Raw genomic sequence first — 20,273 nt, forward strand, 5'->3', positions numbered from 1 at the left:
GATGATTGAAGCAGCAGCGGCTCCATGTCCTGTGTATTATTTATACTTTTATCTCCCCTCATCAGACAGTGAGGGTACTACACATGCACGGTCCTATGACATTGGATTGTCATTTCCAGGGCTGTTCTTAGTTGACACTGGCCTGGTGTAGGGAATGGGGTACACTTCCGTTCGCAATCGCACTCCTTTCCCCCTCAGTCCACTCTCCACTGGGCCCCATGCGATTGCACCAGTGGCACCTGACTAAGGATGGCCCTGGTCATTTAATTTGGTAACATAAGGCAGTTTTGATTTATATAATGATTAATGTTTGATGGTCATGTTATTTTACATATGCATCTGCTTACACATGCGATCACTTGTTTCTACTTCTTCTTCACCATGTTTTGATACAGATGTTCAGTACTATTTCAGAAGATGCATAATATCGCCTCTTACCATACATCAGTGAAAACACAGAAACTTGGAAAATTCTGTCAATGGCGGGGAAAGAGTTAAATAAAATAACCCATAAGATAGAACAAAATTAGGAGAAAATATAAGTTGTAAAGTATATAAATAAATCAGTCCACATTATTTCTTAGTTTGTCACTTTAAATACCTGCGTTGTGCCGTAACCCCCATAGCGAGTTTGTTGCTTTCCAAGCCAACGCACTGCCAGTCCAGCACTCTCAAAATCCTTTGCCATCACAAGGGAAAGCACTGCATAACCTGTGGCCTCTAGAGAGTGATAATGCTGCCCAGGAACTTGCCAAAATATTCCATCTAAAAGTGGGTACAAGCAAAATGTGATGTCACAGTTTGTTGGAAATAAAATAACACACTGACAAATGGCATTTTTTTATTTGAGCATTTATGTTATTTGCAATAAAACATCAAACATGCATTTAAGATTTTTTCACTGGCAACTAGCTGAAAGTATATATATATATATATATATATTATGATTCAATTTTAGTTAACTATTACAAACCTGGTACAATTATCTGGGAGAACACAAGCTTTTGCCATGGAGAAGTGACCTCAACTGTATTCAATCTCACATTCCATGCTACTAGACATTTGCTTTTGTTTTTTGACAGACTTTAACGTTACTGACCTTTGCTATGGGTGGAATAACTCTTCAAGATGTCTTTATTGAGTTTTCCAACATTGGCCAAAGCATAAGAAGTCATAGCAACAGCATAAGTACTTCTTAGACTGTGAACTCTCAGCAGCAGGTAATCAACAGCTTTTTTCATACTGCTCTCAAGATTCTATTATAGAGAGAGAGACTTAGTGAGACATGCTCGAGATGAAGATGGCATATAGTAAAGTTTCCAGGAATCACACTTACAGATCCAGCACAGATCTTGCTCCCCTCTTGCATGGCAATCAGGACGAATGCAGTTAGAGAGGCATCAGCATCTTTCCCACGTAAATTACCCTGTAATTGACATATACTAAATAAGATATAGTATAATTATATAACAAGAATGTCAGGATGCTTCTGAAAAAACACAGAGCTACAGGTACTACACACAGCCAGGAACAGCCAATGATTTGGCAGAATCCACATATTGTACTTGCAAGTTGTTAAGGCATAAGTTAAAGTTTCTGAACACCAGACAAGCATTGCTGATACACAGGCAGTTAAGTGTTGAAATATTCCTCTATCAGATGTCAGAAAGGTGCAAATGCTGGTGTGAAATTTCTTAACGGGGTGAGGAGATTGCATCTCCTGCATCTGCCTTCAGTCCACCCAGAAACATAAATGTGGTGTTAAGAGCTCTTTCATAGTCGAGTCTTTAGTATCCATTGCTATGAAGAAGCTATCTCTCAAAACTGAACTTCTTCTTGCCCTCGTTTTGGCTAAGTGCATAGGGGATTTACATGCATTTTCTGTGGACAGCGATTGTATTCCCTTTGGACCCGGTGACTGCAGTGTCATTCTCTGGACCAAGACTGGGCTACGGGCCTAAATCCCTGTCTACTCCCTTCAGAGCACAAACTATTTCACTCTCTGCCCTGTCTTCTGAGTCTTCGATCTTGTGTGATGCGGACACTCAAATTTTTTTTTGAGAATTTACATTGACGTACGGCCAGCTTTCGGGAATCTGATCAGATTTTGTGTGCTCATAAGATTCTGCTGAAGGTCATCAGAGGCTCTTCAAGACTGTTTTGACACCACTGACTGGAATATGTTTAAGCAGGCTGCCACATACAATATCACCACAGACCTCGAAGGGTACACAGCAAATAAATCTGAGTGAAATAACTCTGCTGGGAGTACATGTGAGACCACACTCAAGAGTGTGAAAGTGTTAAAATAGGAGTGTTAAATAGTTAAAGCTGAGTTAAAGTTAATGAGATAATTAAGTGATTAATTGAAGGATGATTGACCATTATTGACGAGACCTGATGTTAACATGCAGAATCAACAAAGACGAAAATCCCTATTTTAATAGTGTCACCATTATAGTGGTCAGTGTTTGCTTTAGTTGCGCTCTTGACCCCTAAAGTGTTAAAGTCAGATTTTTATTGGCTGTTATAACTGAGTTATAAAACTGATGGACAAGCAAAGACTGAATTACTGAGTTAAAGTTACATTATTGATTATTGCAGCCCTATGATTGTTAAACAAAGTATTTCCAGAATTTTAAATACAATCTGAGGAATTTCTTAATAGTTGTTTGTTCAAAAATCTTTCAAAAGAGTATTTCAGTTATACATGCAAACATCAAGAATCAACCTTTCAATCTCAACAATGGTGAAAATAAAAAAAAGCATGTTGCAGTGCATTCAGGGTGCCACCTATCAAAATTCATCCATGACTCCCATGATGCATTGCGGCATGAATAAATTATTAGCTGAATTGTTTCAGTAATTTCCTTTATTCTTACTATTCTATTTTTGTTTTTTATGTTACTTTTAGTAGTTTGTCTTCTAATGTTTAGAGTTGTTCTATTTTTCTGAATATGCTGTTTGTCACCGTTGTTGAGATTCCTACACTAATTTTTGATATATGTGTGCCTAAAACAAGCTTTTCTTATGATCAGAACAACTTTCAAGAAATCCTTTTAATTAGCGGGTACTGTACAATCACAGGGTTGTTATAATCAATGAGGTCAATCAAATCTGTTTAGGCTTTAATTGAGTTTGGTGATGAAGTCAAAAGTCAAAAGCCTGTGTTTTGATTTTTTTTCTTGTCCGTTTGTTACAATTCAGTTGTAACAGCCAAACCAAATCTGACTTTAAAATTGTAAGGCTCAGGAGCACAACTAAAGCAAACACTGACCACTATAATGGTGACATAAAATAGTGATTTTCATCTTTGTTGATTCTGCATGTTAACATCAGGTCTCGTCAATAATGGTCAATCATCCCTCAATTAATCACTTAATTATCTCATTAACTTTAACTATGCTTCAGTGTTAATTTAACACTCTTATTTTAACACTTTCACACTCTTGTGTGTGGTTTCACATGTACTCCCAGCAGAGTTAATTTCACTCAGATTTTTTTGCTGTGTACTCAGAGACTGTAACTCCGTACATCACCAAGTGTATTTATGATGTAACGGTTACAAAGACCATCACTGTCCGGGCCAACCAGAAGCTGTGGATGACAGGGGAGGTCTGCAGACTCCTGAAGGCTCGGAATGCTGCCTTCAGAGCTGGAGATGAGGTGGGCTTAAGGACAGCCAGGGCCAACCTGTCCCGTGGCATCAGGCAGGCTAAGAGAAAGTGCTCCAGGAGGATAGTCCATTAATTCAGCAACAGCAGAGACACTCGGAGCCTGTGGCAGGGAATACAGACCATTATGAACTACAAGCCCCCACTGCAGACATGTGGGGCACCATCTCCCTGCCGAACAAGTTGAACACCTTGTACGCTTGCTTTGAGGAACAAAGGAGCACCACTGCACAGAAGACTCCACCTCCTCCTAGTGACCAGTTGATGACACTGTCCCCTGACAGCGAGAGGAGATACCTCAGCAGGATCAACACATGCTAAGCTCCGGGTCCTGACAACGTTCCTGGGCGTGTACTGAGAGACTCACTGAACTCACTGATGTCTTCACAGACATTTTCAACATCTCAATAAGTCATTTTATCTGCCATGTGCCTTATGCTGCTTTATTAAAAAAAAAAAAAAAAATTCTAACATACTTATTTGTATAGTTGTATTTTATATTTATTCTGTATCTATTCCCACTGGATAGTGGACAATGACAATGTCACAGCTGCTTATATGAGCCAACATTTCTTTTTCAAAAGTTCCTTTAAGTATACAGTATGGAGTCACACAAAATCATTCGCAAACTCACCAAATGATTTTGTGCCGGTGGTGGAAAGGCACAGCTGACATGACACCGTTGCTCAGACTGGAATTTTTTTAATGAACATTAAATAATCATGTAATTTATAGAATTTGACATTATGATCCTCCAGTAGGGTTGCCAACTTCATAAACACATGGTTAGTGTGTGTGTGTGTGTGTGTGTGTGTGTGTGTGTGTGTGTGTGTGTGTGTGTGTATTTTTCAATTAAAGAGAGTTTATAGATTTAATATGAGCTGCTTTTAGTGCTTGACATGTCTTTACTGGTCATTTTGTGTTTCAAGAAAAATTAAAAATGTTTGACAACATTCAAATACGACTCTATTTGACAACATTAAAATACGACTTTCCTTACTTATCACGTCTCTTGCTCGACTGGATATTGGACTCATGAAAAGTGTTCTGCTGAATTTGCTGAAGTCAAAACATGGACGGAATTGGAGTTAGTGCGATTTTGCTGTGAGGAACATCTACAGCCTTCCTCGAACAATCATGTTCACAATTTCTGATTTACTGATTTAATACATTTGTGCCCCCTTCACCACTTTTAACTATCATTCTTTCTTTTCCCTTTCTTTACTCTACTTGACATTTTAGATTCTGTGCATAAACAGCCCTTGGAAGGTAACTATTTTATTTTAAGATTTTATACCAACATATTGCCAAAACAATTCAATTTACAATTCAATAACACAGCCAATGTCTATTCATAGACGCCTTTGTAAAATCATAGTAAGGCTTACCACAGTTCTAGGCATACTATTTTAAGAATAAAATCAAAATTACCACTGCCTAATAAAAGTTATGCCTAAAATAAAATGAAGTTATGTGAAAATTGCACCTCCGAAAAAAAGTCTGTTGCATCCAACCTGTCATTCTTGACATGAAAAAGGTAGGCTTAGTGCTTTTGAATCTCTCAATTCGTTTGCATTAAATTGTTCTCGTTTAATTTTCACCCCCGGTTCTTAATGCATTGTGTTTCCTTCTGGAGAATCAGTGAGCGTTTGAACCTTCTTTAATAGCCTAGTTGTATATGATTCCCTCAGTGAAAAGATGGATCTCAAAATCATACAGTCACTGTTGAAAAGGGTTCAAATACACAAAAATGCTGAAAAACCACAGAATTTGTGGGAGCCGAAGGATTTTTCTGAAGAACAGCAGGCAGTTTAACCGACAAGGGACTCGTGAACAGCTACAAAACGATGTCATGCGATGACATATGCTCCTCTATGGGCAGCTTCACCATTAAAAATGCAAAGCAAATTAAAACAGCCTGGGTGCTGATTAATAATTCCGAAATAAATATTTCTGTGAAACGCATTAGGTTGCACAGAAGAAAGATGATATATTGATATTGCTGGAGAAGGCTATTATTTTGGTGAACAAACTGACGTCACAGGCATATATTTGGTTGACCAATCGGTGGAAAGGGGTCATGATTGCACACAAGGGGGAAACTAATTTTGAGGGTTTTTTTTAAAAAGATTTTTTACCTCTGAACCAAACAAAAACTAGCCAAAATCTAAAAAAAAAAAATTCTGGAACAAACAAAAAAATTAGAAAACGACCACCAGAGTGCAATGGATCTGACAGCCGTGCTTGCTATTTGAAGGAAAATTTTGCACAAAAAAACAAAACCAAAAAAAAAACTAATTTTACTTACAACCATCTCACTCTGATACACAGGGGCATCTTCTTTAAATGTGCCGTCTGCCAGCTGTTTATTTGTGGCCAGCCACTTGAGAGCGCTGCAGAACACATTCTCCTCTATGACTATCAAATCATTGGCCATGGCAAACACTTTAGCTACATATGCTGTCAGCCTGTAAATGGATGCAAAAGAGAAGAGCAAATTGATTAAAACACAAGAAACAGGCAAGAAAAACAAACAATCATTATCCTTAAATAATCTGCATTATCTCACCATGTGCTACTCTGTACATGTAACCAGATACCATATGACCCATCAGCTTTACGGAACTTCAACTCTTGCTGATAACCTTGACCAGAACAACAAATGAATGACAGTGGTGGACACTCTGCACTCAATTTAACCACTGGGATAACATTCATGTAAAGGTGATGCTGAGGGCGGTCAGCTGACCTGTTTTGATATGGTTGATGGCTTCATTACGGCGCTCCATGCCAATAGTCTCCCACTGATTTGTGCTGTCTAGGTAATGAGTGGCAATGACAGGCAGAGTCATCAGGATCATGTTCTGCTCTCCACATCCATTGGGCTGGACAATGAGCTCCCCCATAATATTTCCACTGATAGCCTGCTCGATTGTGCGCGTTATCTCCTCACCTGCAAATGAAAGGTAATTGACTGTGATTGGGTTTTGTGCATCATATTGACACCGACAAGTGTGAATACATATGGATGTTTATTAAATTACACTACAAGAGAACAAGACATGTCTGACATACACACATTAAACATAGATTCCAATGCAAGGAAAGCATGGATAGAGAGAAAGAGAGAGAGAACACACTATGGAGAGAGGTAGCGCTCATGCGCAAGAGAGTAGAGCGTAATAGTACTATTTATTCATAAAATTTATTCAGCTAATCACAACCTGTTAAGAACCATCAAAGAATCACATCACCTTAATTAAAAGGGGTCAAAGCCAAGAAGCACATCTAAATAGTTAACACGCGGTTACTTGGATTGGTTCTGTAAAGTGTCTTGGTGCATGTATAATGTGTAGATTCCTGTTGGATCCTGTTAGGAGTAAAAGCTTTCTCATTTCATCCACGGGTTGACTGCTCCGAAGTGAATCAACAAAGTTGCTGAAAATTGTCAGAAGATTGGACTCAAACGCAAATGAAGAGAAGCATATTTTTCGTGTGTGGGAGAGATTTTATCTGGTTTCCCTGTAACAACCATTTTGGTTAGACTGACCAGTAACAAGCCACATAGTTTCAGCGCAAAAGTGTTTCTTTGTCCCAGTGACACCTCATGTGCATGCTTTATGACTGCCCTGAAGAATTGGTGTATTTTTACCCAAAATATGGTACAAATAGTGGAGCATTTCACGATCACAGAGAAAATCATGGTTTGATGAATAAAGAGCAGATCATTTTGATACCAAGATCAAAACTAAACCAGAGATACATTCATACACCTGAATATAGGCATTTGGAGCTTATCAAATACATATAAACAGTGGTAACTAGTCTAATGTAATAGGGAAACATACAGACAACACATGCATATGTCAGATACATTTGTAACTGATTGATTATAGTCTAAAATAAAGAAAAAGTCTTTATATGTGTGTGTTGTATTGAAATTATGAATACAGACCACTGGTCTAGTCAGGCCTTTGGTGCCTGGCACGGGGGTCATTTACTCCTCTTTGGAATGTGGTTGAAGTTCGCTGGGGAGACCATAGAGAGCTGATCTGTCTAGCCTTTTCTTGATAGTGGTACAACCATTTAACTTTAGCAATCATATAAATGTCGACGGTGGGGCCAGGTTTGTAATTTATATGCAAATGACAAAAGGCTACCCACTGGGCATGGGTGGTTACACTTTATGTCTTAAGAGACCCTTTTACCCACTGGGCAAAGTTACGTCCAGTGGACGTCTTTTTATGTCTTTGCTGACGTTGAAAAGACGTCCACTGAGGAGCCATAATGAAAGTTTTTATGACGTCTTTTTTGACGTCTTCTGTACGTCCGATTTAGACGTTCACAGAACCTCCTTACAAGGTTAAAAACTAGTTCAAAAGTGGTCAGTGGAAATATTTTCAACGTCAGCAAAGACATAAAAAAGACATCCACTGGACGTAACTTTGCCCAGTGGGTAAAAGGGTCTCTTAAGACATAAAGTGTAACCACCCATCAATGATCCTAAGCAGAAGCTTCTCTCAGCACTTTGATTGTCAAATAAAAAATAAAAGGAATTCTGAAACATTTTTGTTTGATTACTATTAAAAGGTTAATTAAATTGTTAATATTTTAATATTTTACTACTTCCTTGACCACAATTTTTTATAAAAAATAAATAAATACAAAATTACCAAATCACAGTTAATATAGATAACAGAGAATTTCTGAATTCAGATTTTTTGAAAACAGTTTTACATTTTTTATATTGATAAGACATTCTTTTTGATTACTAACATTAAATTGTTAGCAATAATTAAATTAGGCCTGGGCAAGTTAACAAGTTAATATTGCATTAACGCATTAATTGATTAACGGTGACGCATTAATTGATTAACGCAGTTTTTTATTATTATGAATGTCCATTGCTCACTGGCACTGAATACACATACAGACAAATCATGGGTCACAGGAGGGGATGCTCCTGATCAAATTATTTAGGCTAAGCATCAACATTCACAAACCACTGTCCACTGTTACTTTTAACAGAAAAGAATGCAACGAGTTCGTAATCATGACTTTATAGGTTGGAAATAGGAATTTTTCGATAGTACATGAAGACAGCAGAGAAGCGCTCTCACTCAACACAGTGGAGTGAATAATTTTGTTAACTTTGTGGTTTATTATTTGGAGTTGTATGGGACACGGTTACACACTTCCCTCTCACAATATATTGATTTACATATTTATCACTTTTGCTGCTCAGAAATATTCATGAAATAATGCAGCACATATCAGAAGCGAAGATCTACAAAGATCTGCACTCCAGCTCCACCTCTTCCAACCGAGCCAGGAATTGATAAATGGCGTGATCACACTAGTCAAACGAACCAGGCTTTGGGGGGTCAAACTCGCTCCGGCACGGTTAAGATTGCCTAGTGTGAGCACACCTTAATAATTCTCCTGCATCCCACATACACGTCTCTACCCGCTCTTTTGTTGTCCTGCGCCACACTCTGCTGCAATGGATCCCACGATCATACAGGTCTCTAATAGAAAGGTGCCTGTTATAATGTTATGATCAAGGCTCTGGACTCTGACCATAACTTGTTTTTCTATGACAAACTATAAAATATTTTCTATAAAAATGTTAATGTCCTGGCAATAACAAATAGCTTGTTTATATTTCATTCTATTACATTAATGTTATTAGTTGAGATTTAGGCTACAATACATATTTTAACTGCTATTATGTAAGAGGAACACTTCTGTAAAATGAACCTTGTGTGTTTAAATTGTTTGCGAACCAAATGTTATTACACTTTTGTTCATACAGTGTAGCAGTAGGCCTACTTTGAGGGGGCTTTCACACTGGCAGTTTAGTGCTGAACAGGGCACGGTTCGCATGAAAAATTGCTAATGTGAACGCTGTCATCGGACCCTGGTGCGCACTGGGGTACTGAACCAGAGACTACCTGGAGAAGGTGGTCCGAGTTCGGTTGCTCCCGAACTTTGGCGCTGTTCGCGTGAATGTGAAAGCAATGCGGACTCGGGAGAGCAGTTGTTCAGGAAGTAAAGTATCCCGCGCATGCGTAACACTGTCGATATCATTGTTTCCTCAACACACGAGATACCCGAGGTTGATTCCACACACTCCTAAAAGTCAAAATTAAATTAATTAATATTAATTATTATGTTGTGCATAATAACACATAAATAACATAAATAACACAAAAATTACAACTATGCTTAGTCACGTTGTGTTCTCCAGGCGTTTTCCGTGTGCGTTTGTGATGACGTAAGGTGACTGCAAATGCACCAGGGTTTGATACAACTATTGAGTGTGAAAGCAGACCAACGTTGCGGGCGACGCTCGGGCTCGGACAGCAGCAAAAACGAGCCCAGTGTGAAAGCCCTCTTAAATGAAAAAAGTGCACAATACACTACTTTGAATGAATTATTAGTTTTGTGCATAACAATGCGATTAATTGCGATTAATCACAGCCCATAATTTGATTAATCGTGATTTAAAGTAATGTAATCATTGCCAAGCACTAAATTAAATGTTATCTAGAAAAAAAATATGCAAGTTGGAGTGGGGGTGGGGGTGAGTATTACACAGGGCCATAATTGTTTTCTTTAGTTTCACTTTTAGTAAATTTTCATGATATCAATTACACTGTAAAACCCGACAAGTTAACTTAACTCAAACCGTTTGAGTAAACAGATTGCCTTGATTTAAACCATGTAAGTTTTGAAACTTTGCATTCAAATAATTAAGTTATTAACTAAGTGCTGATTGAGAATTAGTGATGAACAGCTGCTGTTAACAAACAGAATCACTGAAGAAAAGAGAAACACAAGAACTACTACAACTGACTTCAGACACAGCCTTAGATGAAATCAACTGAAATAAAATACATGAAATCTCTCAAGATCTGATTAAACAACCCCACAAACAGCATCACCAGCTCCACTTATTAATAACCAGACTGACTTTATTACTGTCAGACGTCTACAGAAGATCTTATTGAGAATGAACTAAGGTTTAGATGTTGATTTATTGTTTCATTTGAAGTAACCATGTTAGAGATCAGTGTTTGCTTTAGTTGGGCTCTTGAACCTTGATTTCTGTCTTAGTTTTTTCTCTGGCTGTTATAACCATGTGTTTCTAAAACACATTTGTTGTTACTCAAAAGCCCAGAAGAAATGCCATCAGGTGTTAACCTGAATCTAGGTGTAGGTTGTTATACTTTATATTGGTGATGATAATCATCAATTATTGAATTGCTTGGAGTCTAATTTCCGATGAAATAGATTTTGTGTAATTTAATTCATTATATTAAAAGTGATTCTAAGAGCCAGTGGTTCTGTGATAATCAGTTAATCTGAATGACTTTTCAAATAGTATGGTCTTCTACGGTGTCAAACAGTCACACAAAGACATCAATAATCAGCATATGAACCTCAACAATGGTGACCATAAAAAAAATGTTGCAGAGCATGCTGGGAGCCATGTACTACAGGAGTTTTGTACTACAGTAGTACCCAGCATGTATTGCAGCATGTTTTTTTATGGTCACCATTGTTGAGGTTCATATGCTGATTATTGATGTCTTTGTGTGACTGTTTGACTCCGTAGAAGACCACACTATTTGAAAAGTCATTCAGATTAATTGATTATCACAGAACCACTGGCTCTTAGAATCACTTTTACTATAATCAATCAAATTACACAACACCTATTTCATCAGAGATTAGACTCCAAGCAGTTCAATAATTGATGATTACCATCGCCAATATAAAGTAGAACAACCTACGCCTACGTACAGGTTAACACTTTATGGCAATTCTTCTGGGCTTTTGAATTACAACAAATGTGTTTTAGAAACACACGGTTATAACAGCCAGAGAAAACACAAAGACAGAAGTCAAGGGTCAAGGGCCCGACTAAAGCAAACCCTGATCTCTAACATGGTTACTTCAAATGAAACAATAAATCAACATCTAAACCTTAGTTCATTCTCAATAAGATCTTCTGTAGACGTCTGACAGAAATAAAGTCAGTCTGGTTATTAATAAGTGGAGCTGGTGATGCTGTTTGTGGGGTTGTTTAATCAGATCTTGAGAGATTTCATGTATTTTATTTCAGTTGATTTCATCTAAGGCTGTGTCTGAAGTCAGTTGTAGTAGTTCTTGTGTTTCTCTTTTCTTCAGTGATTCTGTTTGTTAACAGCAGCTGTTCATCACTAATTAACAATCAGCACTTAGTTAATCACTTAATTACTTAAATGCAATGTATATCTTTCAGTGAACTCAACTGAATTAAGTTCAGAGTACTCATAACTGTTAGTTTTTTCAACTTAAATGGTTTAACCCTATCAAGTCGATTAACCCGGATACGCGTTTTGAGTCATTTTCTCCTGATAACCCCGAAAAGAACTTAAATTACACTTTCAGGTTTAATCTTACAGATAAGAGCAATACATCAATCGTATCTGTAAAGGGTCTACTTTTTTTTGGATACAGACATAATAACAACAAAACTTTGTGCACTTATAAAATAAAGATAACAAACAAGGTGCGCTGTCTGCAGCCTTTGTCTGCGCTGATCTTCTTTTACAAACACGTCATTTAAATGAACTGTAACTCCGTGAATAGGTACTCAACGAATATACATGAGAGAGATATCTATAGAAAGCTTGACATGTCTATTTTTAAACTAAACAAGTGCCGCCGAAAACAGATTTTCTGTGATAAAGTAATCCATATGAAAACAACGCGATGTCTGTTTTTCATGTCTCCCTTCATTATATCTAATGTGACCACGCCCCCGCACTGAACGCGCTATTCAGATTCAAACTGAAGCGCGCGGCTTGAATACGCCCATAACAGAAGAAAAAGCAGCGAGACTGTTCAAGTTTTTTTTATTTTACTGTTTGCTTCATGAGAGGAATAACACATAATTCACCCCAAAAAGATGTCATGTGGTTGAGGATTTGAGAAATGGATTTCCTCAGAAAAAAGAATGAAGCACTTTATTCAGCAGAGATCATAAACATGAGTAGGTCTCTTTTTATTTGTTTATATACTTGTACTAGTTTTCACATAACGTGTAAACGTTTTACTAGTTAGACTTTTTCCAAACTATAATTCCTGACTAAATGTATAATCAAGTGAAACATTATGAAGTTTCAATAACAATATACAATACTATACCATTCAAAAGCTTGATGTAAATAATATAAATGTAACAAATAGATAACTGTAACAAATGTAAAAACAATGCTTTTCTTTCCATTTATTCCCCCTAAAAACCCAGAAAAATATTCTCAACTCTTTTCAACATTAATAATAATGATGATAATAATAACAACAAACGTTTTTTTTTTTTTTTGTAGAAAATAAGATTGTTAAAAGGATTTCTGAAGGATTGTGTGACTGGAGTAAGGATGCCAAACAATTTGTTTGAAAGTCAGCTTTGATTGTTTCTAATAAACTGTTTAACTGCTCCCCCAAGTGGATATTAAATTATGTTGTGGGATAATTAAATATATTCTTAATAAACTACAAACATAAAATGATATACATTTATTTTGTTCTCACATTCTCTCTTGTAACTCCTCACTCACAGTGGCACAGATGACTGAATGGCTCATTATGCAGCTCATTATGCGGCCCTTTGTCTTCTCAGGTGTAAATCACAATGATATTCATGGTAGTTGACGCCTACTCGCATATGACTTTTACCAACAAAAAGTGTCTTAGAAAATTTAAATCAATATATTGTTTTCCGTGAGTGAGTAAACAAGATGATTTTCACATAATTTAGAAAGAAAAATTCTAGGCTACAAGCTCCAGTTCTCAAAAATCCCGGGAACCATTGTTCTTTATGTGTTTTTTTGCCTTATTCAAGCGTTTTAACATTTTTAGTTTTTCACTAACCATGCATAATATTTTTTTTCTCAAAAACACAATCATGTACATACATGCATTTCACATATTATTACAGCCCAGTTTGTGCTGATTACAGTGAGATTAGTCTTTACCCATTTAGATATTTATAAGAAACTGAAAAAAGCACAAATGTCAAGGCATGACAAAACTTCTCCAGGCCCCAAAAATACCCTTAGACTCCAGAGGGTTAAGGCAATCGGTTTCCTCAAATGGTTTGAGTTAACATAACTTGTCAGGTTTGAGTGAGGCTCTGTCTGAAGTCAGCTGTAGTTCCTTTCTCTCTTTTCTTCAGTAATTCTGTTTGTTAACAGCAGCTGTTCATCACTAAACTCAATTATCACTCAATTAATCACTTAATTACTTAATTGCAATGTATATCGTCTTTCAGTGAACTCAACTGAATTAAGTTCAGAGTACTCATAACTGTTAGTTTTTTCAACTTAAACGGTTTAAGGCAATCGGTTTCCTCAAATGGTTTGAGTTAACATAACTTAAGGATATCTGTTTACTCAAACCGTTTGAGTTAAGTTTACTTGTCGGGTTTTACAGTCAAGCAGAGGTGTCAAGTCCAGGGGTCAGAAAGTAAAAGTCCTGCCATATTTTTGTTCCACCCATGAACTCAGCAGCTGATTTCACCAGAGGAGAAACCAAGTCATTCCTTTCAAGTCACAAACTAGTCTCAAGTCAAATCCCAAGTCCCCAAAGAGTTAAAGTCAATGAGATAATTAAGAGACTAATTAAATGATGACTGTGCAGTAGTGATAAACACCTGCTGTTATTGAAAATTACAGAGGATTGGATGTTTTATTGTTTAAAATGATGCGACCATCATGGAGATCAGTGTTTGATTTAGTTGGGCTCTTGACCCTTTTAATAATACAAAGTAATTTGCTTTTAAGCACTTGCGGTTGTGTTACATAGTAAACATTAACACATTGCTGAATTGCTAAATTAAATTGCTCTTTTTTTATCTAAAACATTTAATGAACACCATGAGGGTGTCTCTCTTTGGTTTGTTACATGATGTACAGCTATTTCTGAACTACAAAAAAGTCCTATTAAACAAATATTATTGCAATTCTTAAATATTGGGGGAAATTTTACAGGCTCTGGATTTTAGACATGAGCACTTATCATATGATCCTCAACAGTGGTGACAAAATTATTCATGCTACAGTCCTTGATGGGAGTTTTACTATGGTGTTACCCAGCATGCACTTCAGCTTGAAGAGTTTTGTTGATTGTCACCATTGTTGAGATTCATATGCTGGGTCATGATGTCTGTGCGTCTTAGTGGGACAAGATTAAAAAAAAAATATATATATATTCATTACATACATTAGATTTCAAATTATTTCATTATAACTATTATACCAACGGTTTATTTGCATGTGGCAGTTCCACAAGGTAGGTTATTAAAAAAAAAAACTGAGCATATGTTAAATGAAATAAACTTTTTTTGGAAATAAACAGACTGATGCCTAACAATTACTTTGTCATGTAAAACCAGCTAGTAATGGTTTTCTGCACAGCACTGATCCTGATCACACTGCTTTATAACAGCACATGTACTTTTACAGGGAAATACCTAACACAAGAAGCCAAAGGTCAAGAGCCCAACTGAAGCAAACACTGATCTCCATGATGGTGGCATCAGTTTAACCAATAAAACATCAGCATCTGATCCTCTGTAACACACAATAATGGCAGGTGTTCATCACTAATGCACAATCATCATTTAATTAGTCTCTTAATTATCTCATTGACTTTAACTCTTTGAGGACTTGGGATTTGACTTGAGACTAGTTTGTGACTTGAAAGGAATGACTTGGTTCCTCCTCTGGTGAAATCAGCTGCTGAGTTCATGGGTGGAACAAAAATATGGCAGGACTTTTACTTTCTGACCCCTGGACTTGACACCTCTGCAGTCAAGGCAATCGGTTTACTCAAACGGTTTGAGTTAAGTTAACTTGTCGGGTTTTACAGTGTAATTAGACGTGCGTTTTGATTACTTAAATGTAACAATTCAAATGGAATTCAAACAGCAATAAAAAAAAAAACTAAATTCAAACAAAAATACTAATGGAGTTTTGCAAAAAAAATAAATAAATTAGGATTTCACAGGTTCCTGCACTGTAAAATCCAATAGTTTACCTTACTTAGATTTAATTAGTTATCTTTACTTAGTCGTTATACTTACTAGGTTTTATTAAGTATCAGCTACTTTCAAGGCAAATAAAACAATTTACTTACTGTTTTGAGTGACACTTACTTAAAATATTCAAGTAGCCACAAAGGAACCAATGACATTAATAAACCAGTGAGAGGCAGCAGTGCACTAATATGTTGCTAATTGCCGTTTTTTTTTTTTAGCTCACCATTATAGTGATTAGCATTCCCTTTGGTTGGGCACTTGAAACTTCATTTATGTTACTATAATTTTCTCTCTATTAATGGAGAAATGCATCATGAAATCAGAGTTATATGATTTCAAAGAAAAGTAATAAATAGGTTGCTTTTATAAAATGACCTATTTTTTAATTAAAGCATTTTTATGTGTGTGTTTAATAATGACCGTTTTGAGATTTTATTTTTCATAAATACCTTGATATGCTTTTTATATAATCCGTAAATAGTGAGTGGTAATATGCAGAAGTCACACACAGACTTAAACATTCATCACGTGAATCACAACAATGGTAGCAATTAAATTTAATTTCTTTTCATTAATTCTAACAATAGCCATTTTATTTGCTCTTTTTGTTGTGCTACTGCTGACACAAGACAGCAAATAAAATTGGCAAATAAAAACAACAACTTTAAAACAAAGCAACTGCATAATTTATTCTGCGCAATGCATTCTGGGAGTCAGTGAGTAGCTCTACTAGGTCATGAGTAAACCTAAATGAAGGGATCAAGTACCCCATACAGTTATTTTTTTAGTTACTAGAACTCTTGTGTAAGTTAACTATACTAACTAAGCATTTGTCAGTACAACATACTATTCCTATTTCACTTTACTTCGTTTTTTCAAGGCAATCAGTTTGCATGCTTTTTTTAAGTAAGCCCAACTTATTAGATTTTACAGTGTGTATGCCTCAGATAAGAACAGTACAATTAGATTTTTCACCTATCACTGTGATCACTCTGGAAGCAGGTGTGTTTGGAACCATTCGGATTGGGATGTCGCTCCTCATAGACACGACCTGCAAGCCACCTGTTCAGTCATGAGAACATAAGATGTTTGAAGAGGATTTTAGCTGTCATTTGCAAACATTTTCGCTGCATATCCACTGTTTCTAAAGAGGCTGCACCTGGATGCTGGGATGGGTTAATCTCCACAATTCTCTCTTGGACTTCGGTTAGCACACCTTCAGGCTGAAAGAAAGACGGATACAAATTAAACTTTGTGGATGCATTGAAAATCTAAAAATAAAGTGAGTGAGGACCAGTGTTTGGAATAACGGCGTTTAAAGGAACGGCGTTAGGTAACGACGTTATTTTTTCAGTAACGGGGTAATCGAACTAATTACTTTTCCCGTCATTACAACGCCGTTAACGTTACTGAACGTTAAATGCGGTGCGTTACTATGCATTGATTTAATATGCAATCCGAACGCACCCCTGGCTCACACAGCGAGTGAGCAGGTGGGTTAATAACGAGATAAGCGATTATAATTGGCTAAGGCAGAGTCATGTGTTTCATGGTAGCCAATCAGAGCCAGTGTTTTTACACACACGCGCCAGCGGCGCCAAACACACACAGTCACACACACGCAACAGCTACACAGAGATTCGCAGCAGCAGCAGAAATGGCGAGTCAGGAGCAATCCGATGAAAAGTTGGCATTTTCAAGGTGGAGATATATTGCACTACTTCAAATTCATTGTAGTCAAAGGCAAGAACGTGCATGTAATGTGTACATGTAATGTGTGACACACGCATCTACAAAGCTAGTGGCCAAAAACACTTTTCTTACAAAGAGTGCAGGATAAAACGCTTGCTGTCTGTTGACGTGCAATACATCTCGAAAGTTATGTACGAACACCTGTCTGTTCTACTTATTTCAACTGACTTGTGGAAACTGCTAAAAAAAAAATACTTTGACATATAACAACTTTTTTTTTTTTTTTTACAGTAACGCAAATAGTTACTTTCCCTGGTAACGAGTTACTTTTATTATAGAGTAATTCAGTTACTAACTCAGTTACTTTTTGGAACAAGTAGTGAGTAACTATAACTAATTACTTTTTTTAAAGTAACGTTGCCAACACTGGTGAGGACAGTGCATGATTGATTGTTACGTCCCTACTTCTCAAGTGCTGATAAGGACTAACAGGTGGATATCAATTTTGCCCTATCCTGATTTGTCCACTAGAGAAAATGCTTGGAGACAAAAGGCACAGCTGAGATGTCTGGAGTGTGGATACTTGGAGTGAGAGTACATTCTGATTTTACTAGTGTTTGTAGTTGATTTGTTGTGATTAGAAGTTTGTTGAAGAATTTCTATTAGTCCTCTTGTGGGAGGATTAATTCAGCCCAAACGTGAGTTATTTTCTTTTGTTGTTAGAACCAAGGTTTATTTTGTTTTCATGGGAAACTGTACGGAGGTGGATGCCATTTATTTAGCTTTTTCTCCTGTTTAAAAACGGTTAAAGTAATCTTTCGTATCTTGTTTTTTTATTTTGGAGGTTATTAGATTGTTTTTGGGAGTTAGTTTATGTTGGCCTGGACCTCTTCTGAAGTTATGTTTGCTTCGTTGTGTTTAATAAATCCTATTCTGTTTCCACATTAATGACACTGTTGTGTGCGTGTCAGTAGAGGGGGAAAAACCTCCCTCAAGTTTTATATATATATATAATTTTTTTTTTTTCACCATTTTATTTTAGTCGTTCCCATCCCTAGACTGGGGAGGTATGTAATACTGCAGAACGATTCTAAATGTTGACAAGGCAGACTCACCACCACCTTCAGATTCTTTCTAATTCCGTCACTGCGATCCGAGCTGTATGCTTGAGCTTCAATCCACTGTTTTTCCAGCTCCATGGGGATGATGATGAAAGGGACGGATATGGAGGACATGGGGCCAACAGAAATGGTTATCCTGTCTTTCTGTTTTTTCCTGGCACTGCTGCAAATACCCTCTGATGTCTTAAATCTAATGTGCACCGTCTGGTATAAGACAAAAGATCTTTAGCATGTGGAAAAACTGTACTGTACAGTCCGCTGCTGTAAATTTAAGTTCCTCAAAAGTTGATTTATCATATTTGCAATTTTTTTGTAAAGAATGATCTGAATTTTCAATTAAACCGGTGTTGCTTCCATTCAGTAAATGTTACTATACTTAATACTACTAATAATACCAAAGATATTCTTACATTTTACTTAAAAAAAATAAAATAAAAAAAAATCACTACATTTCACAGCAAAAAAGACATAAAGCTGAAGGTGGACACTTTTACAATTATGCAAAAAGGCCTTTTACATATTAAAACAGTCTAAACTTTTAATATGACAGAAGGCATGTAGTAGATTTTGTGTGACAGCTTCAACAGCAAAGTGTAGATCAGTTAGAGGCCTTAGAAATTTGCATATCAAATATGCTACAGTAGCTTTTACAGGATTAGTACAATGTACCGTGCCAGTAAACTGCACATACTTTCAGCTTCCGATTGCTGTAATTGTGAAGAACAGCCTTTATTTCCAGTTGTTCATTGCGCACCGCTGAATAAGGCATCTTCAGATTGATAAAAAAATCTTTCTTAACCGTAATCTCAAAAGGATCAGCCACACACATTCCTGCAGAGAAACAAAGGGAGTGTCAAAGAACAACAAATAATATCACATAACAAATGAACAAGAGTGTCTATTTACCAAGGTTCTTGGACAGACTGATGGCTGTGATCTGCCAGGTTGTAATGGAGTCTTTAAGGCGTATTCCATTTATTAAGTACGATGTTTCAGCACTAGACAAAAACCAAGACAATGTCATGGTCAAATTTCTTCAACATCTACAGCCAGTCCCTCCAAGATTTTTCGAACAAATATTAATGCACACTCTTTATTCAAAGTTCATATTTATAGCTGATAAAAATGTTCAGTACTGCCAACTTGTTGAAAAAACATCTTGGTTCCCACAAAAAGTTTATTTGTAAATTAAAATATAAAACATTTTCTCACCACAACTGGTTTTGTGGGCAGGGAGGAAGATCGATGTCCTCCCAAAGCCAGCTTTCAGGAAACTGTGTGCGTATGTTCACGTCACCTAGTTCCTCATCAAACTCATCTTCTTCACCTGAACAAGAAACCAACTAGTGTTCACTACTATTTAAAGGTTTGCGATTGACATTTTTTAAGTTAACAATTTTTTTCCTGAAACAAATTCAGCAAGGATGCATTAACTAGATCAAATGTGACAGTAAAAAGTTAAAATGGCACAAAATATTTGTTTCAAAATAGCTGAAGTTCTTTTGAACTTTCTATTTATCAAACAATCCTTAAAAAGAAAAAAGTTTAACAGTTTCCAAAAATATTTGGCAGCACAAATGTTTTCTGCAGAATCAGAAATGTTTCATGAGCAGCAAATCAGTATATCAGAATGATTTCTGAAGATCATGTGACACTGAAGACTGGAGTAATGATGCTGAAAACTTACCTGCACAT

The 20,273-nt window shown here is 36.6% G+C and overlaps 1 protein-coding gene across 1 annotated transcript in view; it reads right to left on the reverse strand.

The window, feature by feature from the left end:
• The window catches only part of LOC132142850 (complement C3-like), a 31,907-nt gene that overhangs the window by 4,454 nt on the left and 7,180 nt on the right, over nucleotides 1–20,273 (reverse strand). The window contains exons 18-29 of the mRNA XM_059553029.1: nucleotides 19,791–19,905; nucleotides 19,485–19,576; nucleotides 19,270–19,409; nucleotides 18,573–18,782; nucleotides 16,925–16,988; nucleotides 16,741–16,827; nucleotides 6,424–6,627; nucleotides 6,244–6,319; nucleotides 5,983–6,142; nucleotides 1,337–1,426; nucleotides 1,100–1,256; nucleotides 602–765 (exon numbers count right to left, since the gene is read on the reverse strand). Coding sequence (XP_059409012.1) covers nucleotides 602–765; nucleotides 1,100–1,256; nucleotides 1,337–1,426; nucleotides 5,983–6,142; nucleotides 6,244–6,319; nucleotides 6,424–6,627; nucleotides 16,741–16,827; nucleotides 16,925–16,988; nucleotides 18,573–18,782; nucleotides 19,270–19,409; nucleotides 19,485–19,576; nucleotides 19,791–19,905 — 1,559 coding nt within the window. The remainder of the gene's footprint in view (nucleotides 1–601; nucleotides 766–1,099; nucleotides 1,257–1,336; nucleotides 1,427–5,982; nucleotides 6,143–6,243; nucleotides 6,320–6,423; nucleotides 6,628–16,740; nucleotides 16,828–16,924; nucleotides 16,989–18,572; nucleotides 18,783–19,269; nucleotides 19,410–19,484; nucleotides 19,577–19,790; nucleotides 19,906–20,273) is intronic.

The sequence above is a fragment of the Carassius carassius genome, chromosome 6 (genome assembly GCF_963082965.1).
Source record: "Carassius carassius chromosome 6, fCarCar2.1, whole genome shotgun sequence".
Taxonomy (NCBI): domain Eukaryota; kingdom Metazoa; phylum Chordata; class Actinopteri; order Cypriniformes; family Cyprinidae; genus Carassius; species Carassius carassius.